Below are 14,271 nucleotides of genomic sequence, written 5' to 3' on the forward strand. Positions count from 1 at the left end.
AGGAACATAGACATTGACAGGTGAAAGAAGACCAAGGTCTATTTACAAAAGCAAAGTGCTGCCAATGCTACAAAATCTGAAATAAAAACAGAAAATGTTGGAAATTCTGGTCAGGTCCGGCAGTATCTGTGGAGAAAAAAACAGAGTTAATATTTCAGGTCAATGACCTTTCGTTAGAGCTCCAAGGGGGAAACAGTGTTGTCGAGGTAATGTCACTGGACTAATAATCTGGAGGCCCAGGCAAATGCTCTGGGTGCATGGGTTCATATCCCACCACAGCAGCTAATGAAACTTCAATTCAGTTAATAAATCTGTGATCTAAGATAACCATGACAGTTATCACTGCTTATTATAAAAGCCCATCTGGTTCACTATTGCCCTTAGGAAATGATCTGCCATCCTTAACCATGTGACTCCAGATGTCATTGACTCTTAACTCATCTCTGCAATGGCCTAGCGAGCCATTCAATTCAAGGGGCAGTTATGGATAGGTAACAAATGCTGGCCTTGCCAGTGATGCATCGATAAGATGCACTGCAGAAACTCACCAAGGCTTCTGAGGCAGCACCTTCCAAACCCACAACCCCTACCATCTAGAAGGACAAGGGCAGCAGACACATGGGAACACCACCACCTGGAAGTTCCCCTCCAAGACACTCACCTGACTTGGAAATATATCACCGTTCTATAAGACCATAAGACATAGGAGCAGGAATTAGGCCATTCGGCCCATTGAGTCTGCTCCGCCATTCAATCATGGCTGATAAGTTTCTCAAACCTATTCTCCCGCCTTCTCCCCGTAACCTTTGATCCACTTACCAATCAAGAACCTATCTATCTCGGTCTTAAATACACTCAATGACCTGGCCTCCACAGCCTTCTGTGGCAATGAATTCCATAGATTCTCTGGCTAAAGAAGTTTCTCCTCATCTCTGTTCTAAAAGGTCTTCCCTTTACTCTGAGGCTGAGCCCTCGGGTCCTAGTCTCTCCTACTAATGGAAACATCTTCCCCACCTCCACTCTATCCAGGCCTTTCAGTAATCTGTAAGTTTCAATCAGTTGCCCCCTCATCCTTCTAAACTCCATCGAGTATAGACCCAAGAGTCCTCAAACGTTCCTCATATGTTAAGCCTTTCAATCCTGGGATCGTTCTCGTGAAACTCATCTGGATCCTCTCCAGGGCCAGCACATCCTTCCTGAGATATGGGGCCCAAAATTGCTCACAATATTCTAAATGTGGTTTGACCAGAGCCTTATAAAGCCTCAGTAGCACATTCTTGCTTTTATATTCTAGTCCTCTCGAAATAAATGCCAACATTGCATTTGCCTTCCTAACTACCGACTCAACCTGCAAGTTAACCTTAAGAGAATCCTGGACTAGGACTCCCAAGTGTCTTTGCACTCCATATTTCTGAATTCTCTCCCCATTTAAAGAATAGTCTATGCCTCTATTCTTCCTACCAAAATGCATGACCTCACACTTCCCCATGTTGTATTCCATCTGCCACTTCTTTGCCCATTCTCCTAACCTGTCCAAATCCTTCTGCAGCCTCCCCACCTCCTCAATACTACCTGTCCCTCCACCTATCTTTGTATCATCTGTAAACTTAGCCAGAATGCCCTCAGTTCCTTCATCTAGATCATTAATGTATAAAGTGAAAAGTTGTGGTCCCAACACTGACCCCTGAGGAACTTCACTAGTCACCAGCCGCCATCCTGAGAAGGACTCCCTTATCCCCACTCTCTGCCTCCTGCCAGACAGCCAATCTTCTATCCATGCTAATACCTTGCCTCTAACACCATGGGCTCTTATCTTACTGAGCAGCCTCCTGTGCGGCACCTTGTTAAAGGCCTTCTGGAAGTCCAAGTAGATAACATCCATTGGCTCTCCTTTGTCTAACCTACTCGTTACCTCCTCAAAGAATTCTAACAGGTTTGTCAGGCATGACCTCCCTTGATGAAACCATGCTGATTTTGCCCGATTTTACCATGCACTTCCATGCCATTTCTTTGTTCCCCACTATTACTTCTCCAGCGTCATTTTCCAGCGGCCCAATATCCACTTTTGCCTCTCTCTTACCCTTTATATATCTAAAAAAACTCTTGCAATCTTCTTTTATATTACTGGCTAGTTTACCCTCATATTTAATTTTCTCCCTCCTCATTTCTTTTTTAGTTGTCCTCTGTTGGTCTTTGTAGGCTTCCCAATCCCCTGGTTTCCCACTGCTCTTCGCCACATTGTATACTTTCTCTTTAGCTTTTATGCTGTCCCTGACTTCCCTTGTCAGCCATGGTTGCCTCGTCCTCCCTTTAGTATGCTTCTTCTTCCTAGGGATGAATTTTTGCTGTGTCTCCCAAATTACTCCCAGAAACTCCTGCCATTGCTGTTCCACTGTCTTTCCTGCTAGGCTCATCTCCCAGTCAATTCTGGCCAGCTCCTCCCTCATGCCTCTGTAGTTGCCTTTATTCAACTGTAATACCGTTACATCTGATTCCAGCTTTTTCCTCTCAAATTGCAGGGTAAATTCTATCATATTATGGTCACTTCCTCCTAAGGGTTCCTTTACCTTAAGCTCCCTTATCAAATCTGCCTCATTTCACATCACTAAATCTAGAATTGCCTGTTCCCTAGTGGGGTCCACCACAAACTGCTCCAAAAAGCCATCTCATAGACATTCCACAAATTCCTTTTCTTGGGATCCACTACCAACCTGATTTTCCCAGTCTACCTGCATATTGAAATCCCACATGATCACTGTAACCTTGCCTTTCTTACACACCTTTTCCATCTCCTGGTATATCTTGTGCCCCACATCCTGACTACTGTTCAGAGGCCTGTACATAACTCCCATTATGGTTTTTTAACCTTTGCGGTTCCTCAACTCTACCCCCACAGATTCTATATCATCTGACCCTACATCATTTCTTGTTATCGATTTTTCATTTCTTACTAACAAAGCAACCCCACCCCCTCTGCCAACCTGCCTATCTTTTCAATAGGATGTATATCCTTGGATATTTAGCTCCCCGTCCTGATCCCGTTGCAGCCATGTCTCTGTGATGTCCACCACATCATACCTGCCAATTTCAATCTGCGCCACAAGCTCATTTACCTTATTTTGTATACTGCGTGCATTCAGATACAACACCTTCATTCCTGTATTTCCCGTCCCCTTTCTCATTGTCGTCCCTTTATCTGATGTGCTTGAAGTTAGATTCCTAGCTCTTTCCAAACACTCTGTCCTATTTTGTGTTTTGGAGACTTTAATAGCCTCTCCTGGGCTCTCCTTTCTTTTCAGTTTTTTCATAATTTTCCATGAAGTTGATTCCACCCCCCCCACACGCTAACCTGTTGCTTTGTTTCCCATTAGTCATACTTCTTGGAGTTTTACTCTTCCCTTCCCCCCCACTTTCTAGTTTAAAGTCCTGTTGACCACCCTATTTATCCTTTTCACTAGAACATTGGTCCCAGATTGGTTCAGGTGGAGACCGTCCCAATGGTACAGATCCCTCCTGTTCCAATACTGATGCCAGTGCCCCACGAAATGGAATCCCTCTTTCCCGCACCACTCCTTTAGCCATGTGTTTACTTCCCTTAATCTCGCCTCCCTATGCCAAGTTGCACGTGGCTCGGGTAGTAATCCGGAGATTATAACCCTTGAGGGCCTGTTCTTTAATTTAGTTCCTAGTTCCTGATAATCCCCAAACAGGTCCTCTTTCCTAGTCTTACCTATGTTATTTGTCCCGATGTGGACCACAACAACTGGATCATCCTCCTCCCTCTCCAATATCCTTTCAAGCCAGTCAGAGATGCCCCTTACCCTGGCACTGGGCAGGCAACATACTATGCGGGATTCTCAATCCTGCTTACAAAGGATGCTATCAATTCCCCTAATTATAGAATCCCCTACAACTACCACTTGTCTTTTTGCTCCCCCCTCTTGAATGGCCTCCTGTGCCATGGTGCAGTGGTCAGCTGGCTCATCCTCCCTACAGCCCTGTTCCTCATCCACACACCTCATACCTGAACACAGGATCCCTCTACCTGCCTCACTTACAGTCACACCCTGCTGACCCTGACCACTGACCGAACTTGAGGTACTTCATCTACCGGGTGTGACCACCTCCTGAAACAAAGCGTCCAGGTAACTCTCCCACTCCCAGATGTGCTGCAGCATCTGGAGCTTGGATTCCAGCTCATCAATTCTGAGCTGGAGTTCCTCCAGCAACCAACACTTGCTGCAGATGTGGTCACTGCGGTTTGCAATGGGATCTGCCAGCTCCCACATCATACAGCTACAGCACTTCACCTGCCCAGCCATCTCGACCTAGATAATTAATTTATTAATTAGCTTTGCAAGTTTTTTTTTCAAATTTGGTGCTGATTTCCTCCCAACCAATCAGGTCACAGCTTTCCTGTGATGTCACTTTTTCAGTTTTGGCTTCACATACTCTGTGCCCCGAGGTCACTGCTCTGGTGCTCCTCCCTCCGAGTCTGCTCCCAGGATTTATTCACCAATCAGCTGGTTTTTCTTTAAAATCCACTTTCAGAAGAGTGTCCCTCACAGGTCTGGTGCACTCCTGAAGGCACTGCCTCTTCCTCTCGCTCTTTTATTTTAGGTTTGAGGAGGAGGGAGGGATGGAAACACTACAGCAATGTAGCATTTGGGGCTATTCTGTTCTTTGACAGTGGGTCCTCCTCAATTCCCTCCTGAGTCAGTGTCTGCAGTGACTTCTCCCAGAACGCTTCAGTCACTTCTCACCAGCGCCCTCTGTTAGATGCTCTTCCTCCTGGTGGGTGCAAGAGTCCTTTTCCTCGATTCCCTCCTGAGTTGCGGTGGCTGCGGTGACTTCTCCCAGAATGCTTCAGTCACTTCTCACCAGCGCCCTCTGTTGGATGCTTTTCCTCCTGTTGAGTGCAAGAGTCCTTCTCCTTGATTCCCTCCTGAGTCGCGGTGCCTGCGGTGACTTCTCCCAGAATGCTTCAGTCACTTCTCACCAGCGCCCTCTGTTGGATACGCTTCCTCCTGTTGAGTGCAAGAGTCCTTCTCCTCGATTCCCTCCAGAGTTGCAGTGGCTGCGTGACTTCTCCCAGAATGTTTCAGTCACTTCTCACCAGCACCCTCTGTTGGATCAACCTTCACTGTCGCTGGGTCAAAATCCTGGAGCTCCCTCTCTAACAGCACAGTGGGTGTATCTGCGCCACATGGACTGCAACAGTTCAAGAAGGCAGCTAACCACCACCTTCTCAATGGCAATTAGAGATGCCCAGCCAGCAATGCCCACATCCTCTAAATGAATAAAAAAAATTGCCCACATCCCGTGAACAATAATGCCCCATCCCATAGAATTTGAAAAAGTTAGTTCATCTTCTGCCATTCTGCTGGTTACATGATGCAATGATAATGGAGTTGTGATTAATCACATTGATCAATCTCTCTCAATGAGTCTATAACAGAACCAGACATGAGGTGAGCAAAACTCCCAGAGTCACCTTCTCCCCATCACACTGCACTTACCATATGTCATGCCTCAAATTACTCAAAAACTATAATATGTGAGTTTTAAATTTTTGTGCATTTATTGGTGAAATGGTGAGATTTAAAGCAGATTGAGTGAGTACTTTATTGATTATTGGGGCTGCAACACTACCCCTTAGCTACTGGTGGGCAATAGATGTTTGTTAAGCAGATAAACATGTGAAAAATGCTTATCTCATTGTGTGTAAGGTGTTTTCTATTAAAACTAATCCATGTGGCTAAAATAGTGATGCCATAGGCACACTCTGACCAGTCAGCGATTTCTATGAGTTAGCGCTGTGTTTAAAAGCATTAGATTATACAATCCAATATTGGTCTGTTGGCGTAGGGCGAACTAGATTAGCACTAAGTGCGGAAGCGGGCGGGTAAAACAACGTTTTACGCACTGGCTGTAACGGCGGCTTTTCACACAGTATCATCCGGAACCTGCCGCATTAATTATGCAGTCCTGGGAAACACGCTGTTTCCATGGTGGGTGGGCTCTCATTCGCCCGCCACACCATCACCTCGCTGCTTCATCACGCCGGGCGCCATATTTAAAGTCCAGCCACACGCACACCTCTCAGCGCTTCCAACCCACAACTACTGCAAAGAAGACAGGATGGCCCCGAAAGGCAAAAAGACTGCAGCCCCCAGGCTCAATGGCATGTCCCTCCAGCACCTTTTGGATGCAGTGGGGACTCGCCGTGTCATTCTCTACCCCCACTCTGGCCACAGGATGGGCAGCAACCTCCCTAATCCGGCTTGGGAGGCGGTGGGCAGCGCCAATACCCTGCAAAAGAAGACAGCCATCCTGTGCTGCTACAGGGTGAATGGTCTCATCTGATCCACCAGGGTAATTCACTCTTCTCATCACTCTCAACTCACACACTCACAAACCCATCACACATCCACAGGGATCTCACACTTCAAGGGACAACACCACTATCTGACATACCCTCACATCTCCTTGAGGCTCATACCCTCTCAAGCTCACGTCCTCATCCTGTCCATGGCTCCACTCACCACATAAACATTCCACGCAGTGCCCTGTGTCTTGCTCGGATTCTCTCCATCTGTTTTCATGTAGGAAAAGCCTACTCACATCAGCAGGAAGAGGTCCCAGACTGGGGATGGAGTGGCCCACATTAGGCCCCTCACTCACTGAGCAGTGTGCCATCGCACTGACTGGTGAAGATGTGGACTGTGCCTGCGGTGACAGCGAGGTCAGTGGTGAACATCCTCGTAAGGATCCTGCACCATATCATCTCTCTCTCAATTCAAATGTGAGTGCTCTCTCTCCTGCTTTTGACTCTGCTATGCCCTACTTATCTCTTCTTTGGTTCACAGGGAGCTCTGCCAAGTGACTGACACCCTCAGCGTCCTCACCTCCAGCCAAGAGAACACCCCCTCCATTGAAGGGCTGGAACTAAGCAGCCTGGAAGTCAGTGCTTACCCACACCCTGCACCAGTGCAGAGACATACATCTCGGTGGAGCTCAGATCTAGAGCTCAGGTTCACAATCTGGTGGTCACAGCACAGACACATATCCACGGCAGCAGCAGGAGGCAGGTTTGTGCGAGCTCCCCAGCACCTGGAGCACTGCTGGGGATCAGGCATCTGTGAGGGGCGAGTCAGGTGACAAGCCTCTGGATTCAGCCTTCCAACTCATCCTGGAGAGTCAGCAGAAGGCATGGGAACATCACGCAGAGTTGCTGGGAGCCCTCAGCAGAGTGGCACATGAGTTGAAGGGGTGTGTCCGGCTGACCTCTGATGAAATGGTGCCCACCTGTGTGTGTATGAAGGTCTCCATGGGGAGGACGGTGGGCGCAATGGAGACCCTGGTCCAGCAGAACGTGGAGATGTGTGCACTCCATCGCAGGAGCCTTGGGTGAGTTCCTGCAGTGACAATAAGAGAGGGAAACGGGGCCACCTTGATGTCCCTTCAGGTGCTCCTTCCCCTCAAGGGGTCAGGCCGGGACACCCGAAGGGAGGAGAAGCAGCAGCTGGACACCCCTGGGTCATCCACTCAGGACTCTGAGGCTGTCCTCTCCCTCCGAGCCCCCTTTGCCTGCGACCCCTCAACCTCATCCTCTGTCACTACAGAGGCCAACGAGTGATTCTGGAGGGGGAAGTGTGTGTGTGCCAGGACTTTCTGGAGCCTTGTGCAAACACTCTCCCACACACGCAGACCCTTCACGTATCACACTCACCTCAATGTCCTGAGCATTTTGAATGCTGCCTGCTGGGGTTCACTTTCAGTTGTCCATCTGAGCTGACCTGTATCTCCGCCCACCCACTGATCACACTCCCATGCAGCACCTGACCTCGCCCACCATGACTGTCGTTTCACTTTCGATTTGGACAGCATGGTCTGGATTCATTTTTTCATGTGCTCCCCCATCTTTTCCCCTCTGCCAGTCACCAATTTCTTTTCCCCCATCACAGTTGATCCCCTCCGACATCACCTTCCACCTCCGTGATCTACCAGCCACAACACTTTTCCTTTGGAGATGTCCAGGTGAACGTGCACATCACCTTCCTTCCTGAAAATCCCACCTCCATATTCACGACCTCTTCCTCCACACCCCCAAGGCTCAGTGTCTGCCTCTGAATCCCCACCACCACCCTTGCCGTCCCTTCTACCGCTACGTCAAAACTTTGTCCTCTCACCCTATCGCCTCGCTCTGCCCTTGGTCATTCTCACCATTCCCTCATACCATGTCCACCCTCAGTTCACTCCCCAAGAGGCAGTCATGGACCCGGCAGGCCCCTCCCTCGCACGTTCACCTGGACATCTCCCCATCCAGACCCCTCCCCCCCACCCCGGAACCCCGTCCCCTCCTGGAAGCCCTTCCCCCTCTTAGCCCTCCCAATCCCCCCCACACACCCCCACCCCAGCTTGGTCCCTCCCCCTTCCTGACTTTCTCAGAAGCACTTCGTCCTCCAACTTTACTACTTCCCAGTTCCCGACTCCTACCTCCATCCTTACTTCTTCCTCCACCCTTACTCCCTCCCCATCCACACTTCTTCCTCCCCTCCAGACTCCCTCCCTTCTCCACAGACCTTCCTCCTCCCGGACTTCTTCCTCTCTCTGTACTCCTTCCCCCCTCCGACCTCCTTCCCTTACACCTTCCACCAGTCCCTTGTACACCTATCTCCCCAGTTGCCATCTTCTCCCCAGTTACTCCCTCTTCCTCACCAGTCTGCCTCACCCATCCCAATCTCACCACCCCCCGACACCTTCATTCCCTCCTCCCAACCTCACCTCCCCAACACCTTTGTTCCCCCTCCCAACCTCACCCCCCAACACCTTCATTCCCCCCACAACCTCACCCCCCCAATGCCTTCATCTCCCCCCCTCCCAACCTCACCCCTCCCCCACCGAAACCTTCATTCCCCCCTCCCAACCTAGCCCCCACCTTCGACACCTCTTCCTCTCCAGGTCGATCCTGGACCTTCCTCTCCCGCCCCCTCAATCATCATCCATTGTGAGCATCAATGGTGACTTTCCAACTTCCGTGAGCTGCTTGGCAGCAGAGCCAGTCCCATGAGAATCCACCCAGCATGCCATGGACGTTCCTCCAGGATCCCATTGCTGTCGGGCTCCAGCATCTTCTGCTCCTCGATGTCCGCGATGTGAGCAAGGCCCTGGTGGTAACTCCTGACTTTTGCACATCACGGTTGTTAAGGCCTGTTCTGCACTGACGTACTTTCTTGCCAACGTGGGCGGACGATCCAGCGGGGGTGGGGGGAAGAGTCTGGCCGGCTGGCCTTATAATGATATGCTGATGTATTACGATGAGGTTCCTAATGTCCGAAGACGGGGATCGTGGCCCACCACTGGAGGGCATAGCTGATGATTGCAAACTGGTTTCACGCGTCGTGAAATCGATTTTTGGCCTTCTTGCCATATTGTCTGTTCACGCCACCAAACATGCCCGATGCCAATGGGCCATGGAAAATCCCCACCAGAGTGATCTCCGGTTAATCACCTCACTCCAGTATTATGCAAATATACATGTTGCATTCCCAACATTCCCACCTCAAGACAGTATGGTCATTCTTCAAACTCAAGAGAGTGATTCATTTTCCCCAACTGATCGCCACTCCCTTCCCCTCCTCTCCTGAAGATACAGCTCTCTGCTCTCTGGGGTCTACTCCATATTAAAAGCCAGCAAGAGCTGATGGAAATGTCTCCATGACAGGATGATCAAATAAAAGAAAAGAAAGACTTGCATTTCTATGGCACTTTTCACAACCATCTCAAAGTGCTTTACAGCCAGTGAAGTACTTTTTGAAGTAGTCGTTTGGGCTTTCAGAATTTGAGCATTGCTGAATAAAGACGTCTTGTTGAAGCTTTTCGTCTTACACTCATCAGGACAATTGCAAGAATAGCAATATCAGGGGAAGCAACAACTTTATACTGATTCCCCTGACACTGATATTCTTGCGATTGTCCTGATGAGTGCAAGATGAAAAGCTTTGATAAAACGTCTCTTTTTTCAGTAATACTTTTTGAAGTGTAGTCACTGTCGCAATTCAGGAAACACACAGCCAATTTTGAACTCAGCAAACTCCCCCAAGGCAACAATATGATAATGACCAGTCAATCTGATGATTCAGGCATAAGTATTGGCCAGGACATCAAGGACAACTCCCCTGCTCGCCTGCTCTTCTTCAAAACAGGATCTCTTACACCCAGCAGAGAATGCAGGTCAGGCCTCATTCTCATGTCTCATCCAAAGGGTGGCACTCCTTCCTCCCCCGGACTCCCTCCCTTCTCCACACACCTTCCTCCCCCGGACTCCCTCCCTTCCCCACATTCCTTCCTCCCCCGGACTCCCTCCCTTCTCCGCAATCCTTCCTCCCCCTGGACTCCTTCCCCTCCCTGCACACCTTCCCCCCTCCGAACTCCTTCCCTTACACCTTCCCCCCACCCCCCATACACCTATCTCCCCAGTTGCCATCTTTTCCCCTGTTACCCCCTCCTCCCCACCATACTCCCTCTCCCCTCCCAACCTCACCCCCTGACACCTTCATTTCCCCCATACAACCTCATCCCCCCGGCTGCCTTCATTTCCCCCTCCCCGCCATCCCCCCACCACCCCTCACCCCACCCACCCAACCTCACCCCACCCCCACCCCCGACACCTCTTCTTCACCCAGTCGATTCTGGACCTTCCTCTCATGTCACATCCAAAAGGTGGCACTTCAAACAGTGTGGCACACCCTCAGTACTGCACTGGTGCATCAGTAATGGTTTTTATGCTCAAGTCCTGGAATGGGAACTTCACCTCAGAATTTTATGACTCAGGGATAGCACTACTAATTGAGCATCAGGTCAAGATGAACGTGTAACCTGCTGAGTGGATGGGGAGGTGGGGGGTAGCCAATTACCTGCAGCCCAAATCCAAACATGCAGTGCTGGTCAGCCAATAGGAGGCTTTACTCTGAGTCTGATTCAATGAGTGCTGCCAACTCCAGTGTAAAGTATTTCTGATGGTTTCATCACCATGGCCTCCTACCTCCAACCCTCCCATCTAGTCAAACAGCCTTTATTCCCCCAATATTTTTTATAACCAATAAACAAAGGTGTTCAAAGACTTTTTAAATGACCTTTGTTTATTGCCCCAATAATCTTCCTCCTGGATTTGCTCGCATCAATGTCCAGGAAATTCATCTTTAATTCCCAAAGACTGCAGGGCATTCCTGGCAGGTTGGGAACTCACAGGCTGGAGCGATAAGCTAACACTGGGCAAAACAAGCATAGTAATTTCAGTAATAACCAATGGGTTGGGGTCTCTGGAGTTCCTAGTTGTCTTTGAAGGGCCGGAGAAGAACGTTTGACTGCAGTTCCGAAATTGGTTGCAGGTCACTGTGTTATTCTGTCTCAATTTCAGATTGGAGAAGTTGGGACTGTTTTCCTAACAGAAGAGAAGGCGGAGAGGAGATTTGATCAAGATACTCGAGATCATGAGGGTCTGGACAGGCTAAAGAGGGAGAAACTGTTCCCATTGGTGGAGGGATCGAGGAGGAGAGGGCACAGATTTAAAATTATTTGGCAAAAGAAGCAATGGAGACATGAGGGGAAATGTTTTCACACTGAGTGGTTGTGATCTGGAATGCACTGCCTGAGAGTGTGGGGGGAGGCAGGTTCAATCGAGGCTTTCAAGAGGGAATTGGATTATTATCTGAAAAGGAAGAATGTGCAGGGAGAAGTCGGGGGAATGGCACTAGGTTCATTCGGAGAGCTGCTGCAGGCAGAAAAATCATAGGGACATTAAAAAAGATTTTTTTTCCTGTCATTTTCTTTGAACATTTTTCTTTGCCAGATACAAAAATATTGAAACTTGGGGGGGGCAGCTGTATGGCTGATAGTCAAGCATCATCCAATTGGGTAATGAGTCTTTTTGCTTTCCAGTTGACATAGGAAGTCACAAGGATGAATGTGTTGGCCGACTAATGGCTGGAGTGTGGGGGCAACTTATGTGATGAAACCTCCAGGTGTACATTTAATCATGGTTGGCAGCCCTAAAGCACTGAATGTTTACAAGAGCAAGGTAGATGTGAGACAGGGAACGAGAGAGAGAGATCGAGGAATGCAGTTACAGATTAGACAGCAGGAACGCAGATAGGAGAAAAACAGTGAGCAGGAAGGGAAGGAGAAAGAAGAGAAAAACAAGAAAAAGAGTTTAAAGTAGGGACAAAGCAAACATCTATCATTATGACTTTGAAAGCTTGGGGGGAATTTTGCGCAGGGTCTCCAGCCCCATCTGTTGTGCTTCCAATAAAGTTATGGTGAAGTTGAGAGTGCCAGAGCAGCTCCAAGGAGTTTCCCAGCCATCATTCATACTTAGGTTGGCAATACCTTTTTCCAATGCCTCGATCTGATCCTGTGTGAAGGACGTGCGGTTGCGCTGGAGCTTCCTCTTCAGCTGCAGGCGAATCTGGGACTCGTCAGAATCATCTCCATTTACATTAACCCCACTGCCATTTTCACCTCTGACCTCCAGCTGCTGGCAGCTGTCTGTTTGGGAATTAAAAAAAAAGGACAAAAAAGCAGTCTCATTACATCACAAAGCTCACACAGCCCTCAGGATCAGCAAAATGGCTCATTTATAATATATTGACCTTGAGACCAAAATGGGGCAGAGCCCAGGGAACGCAGGGCCAATAACTGAACATCGAATGCATTTCTCTGACACCCGAAAAGCGGAGCATGGTCCAAAAGCAAACAAATTGGGGTATTTCCAACATTTTCTGCTCAACTGCTCCTTTCTTCCCCCGAACAATTCAGAGATCATAGTGAGCTGAAAACAATGGCTGGGTGACCATCACCGACAAAGTAACACTCGTGATCAAAGAATAAGTAGGGGCTGCTTAGTTCTGTTGGCTAGAGTGTGGTCCCGAATAACACCCACAGCACAGGTTTAATACCGAGGTAGACTTGGGACCTGTTTCATCACCTGCCCCATGCTCAATGAGGAGTGGTGCCCCTCAAGCTATATAACCAATTCTTCTTCAGTTCTCTGCCTGAGGGCAGGTACAACCCATAGCACTGCAACCTCCACCACACGCAGGGCAAGGGGGCAGGTCCTGGATCCACCCCAGCCAGAACACCAATCATGTTCAGCCAATCAGCTTCCCACCCACCCCAAGAGCTATGGATGGTGATGGGACAGGCTCCAATGTTCTTTCCAACACATGGCTGACCAGGAATCTCTCCTGCTTTTACCACCTGCTACTTCCATATATTGGAAAGATATACAAGTTGATATCCAACATGTCTGGCCACGTTCTGGTCACACCTTTCTTGGCCATCAAGTCCTGGAGCCCTTGGCTCAAAGGCGGGGACACTACAACTGCACCTCAAGACCTCCTAGCTAACCAATTTTATCTTCTAATAAAGGAAGATGCATAGGGTCCCTCATGGACTATAGCTAATTACCTATCTATATTCTATTGGTTAGCAAGCCTCCTGTGGCCTTGTTCACTGTGAGTCAAGGAAAATAATCAGATCTAAAAGAAAGCCTTGCATTTACATAGCACCTATCACAGAGCCTTGGTTTAAGATCTTCTCTAAAAGACAGTACCTCCCTCTGTATTGTGCTGGTGTGTCAGCCTAGATTTTTGCGCTTAAGTATCTGGAGTAAGACTTACATCAACAACCTTTCAGATCAGAGGCATATGTACTACCCACTGAGCCACTGGAGGCAGGGAAGCACCAACATCGAAGTAAGATGCATTCTTGTCTATAAAACAGATGCTCTCAAACAATGTGCCATCTGGGTTACCTGTACTCCCTTGCCCTGGTACCGAGCTTCCCTGGTACCAGCCTGGCCTCCCCCCCCAGCTCCCTGTCTGGACATTCAGCATCCGTAGCTTGTCGTACATCCCATCAGCTCCCATTGGATGCTCCTCGGTGGCCAGGGTGCGCAAGGCTCCGCTTGCAGACAGAACCTGAAAGAAAACGGGAAACAAGGCAATCTAGCACCAGTCTCATCAGTGCATTCTGAACACAACAGGCTGAAATATAATCAACAGGTTTGGATGGTTTATATATAGAATAACGGATATCCAGGTGTAAGTTAGAAGCTGGTATCTAATCAAAGATTTCAGGTGGTTTATATACAGTTTACTGTATATATGTGAGTGTGCTACTTGCTGGAATCAAATCTAATGGAGGAGGTTAATGATTCTTATATAGAATAGTCAATACCCAGAGTGAATTAAAGGTTGGAATATGAGC

General features: G+C 48.7%; 1 protein-coding gene across 1 annotated transcript in view; it reads right to left on the minus strand.

Moving 5' to 3' along the window:
• LOC121271732 (paired box protein Pax-6-like) overlaps positions 1-13,955 on the minus strand; it is a 29,920-nt gene extending 15,965 nt beyond the window's left edge. Inside the window, exons 1-2 of the mRNA XM_041177935.1 lie at positions 13,817-13,955; positions 12,391-12,549 (exon numbers count right to left, since the gene is read on the minus strand). Of these exons, the coding sequence (XP_041033869.1) occupies positions 12,391-12,549; positions 13,817-13,931 (274 nt within the window). The 5' untranslated portion in view covers positions 13,932-13,955. The remainder of the gene's footprint in view (positions 1-12,390; positions 12,550-13,816) is intronic.
• Between the last annotated feature and the right edge of the window lie 316 nt (positions 13,956-14,271).

Source organism: Carcharodon carcharias, chromosome 31 (assembly GCF_017639515.1).
Source record: "Carcharodon carcharias isolate sCarCar2 chromosome 31, sCarCar2.pri, whole genome shotgun sequence".
Taxonomy (NCBI): domain Eukaryota; kingdom Metazoa; phylum Chordata; class Chondrichthyes; order Lamniformes; family Lamnidae; genus Carcharodon; species Carcharodon carcharias.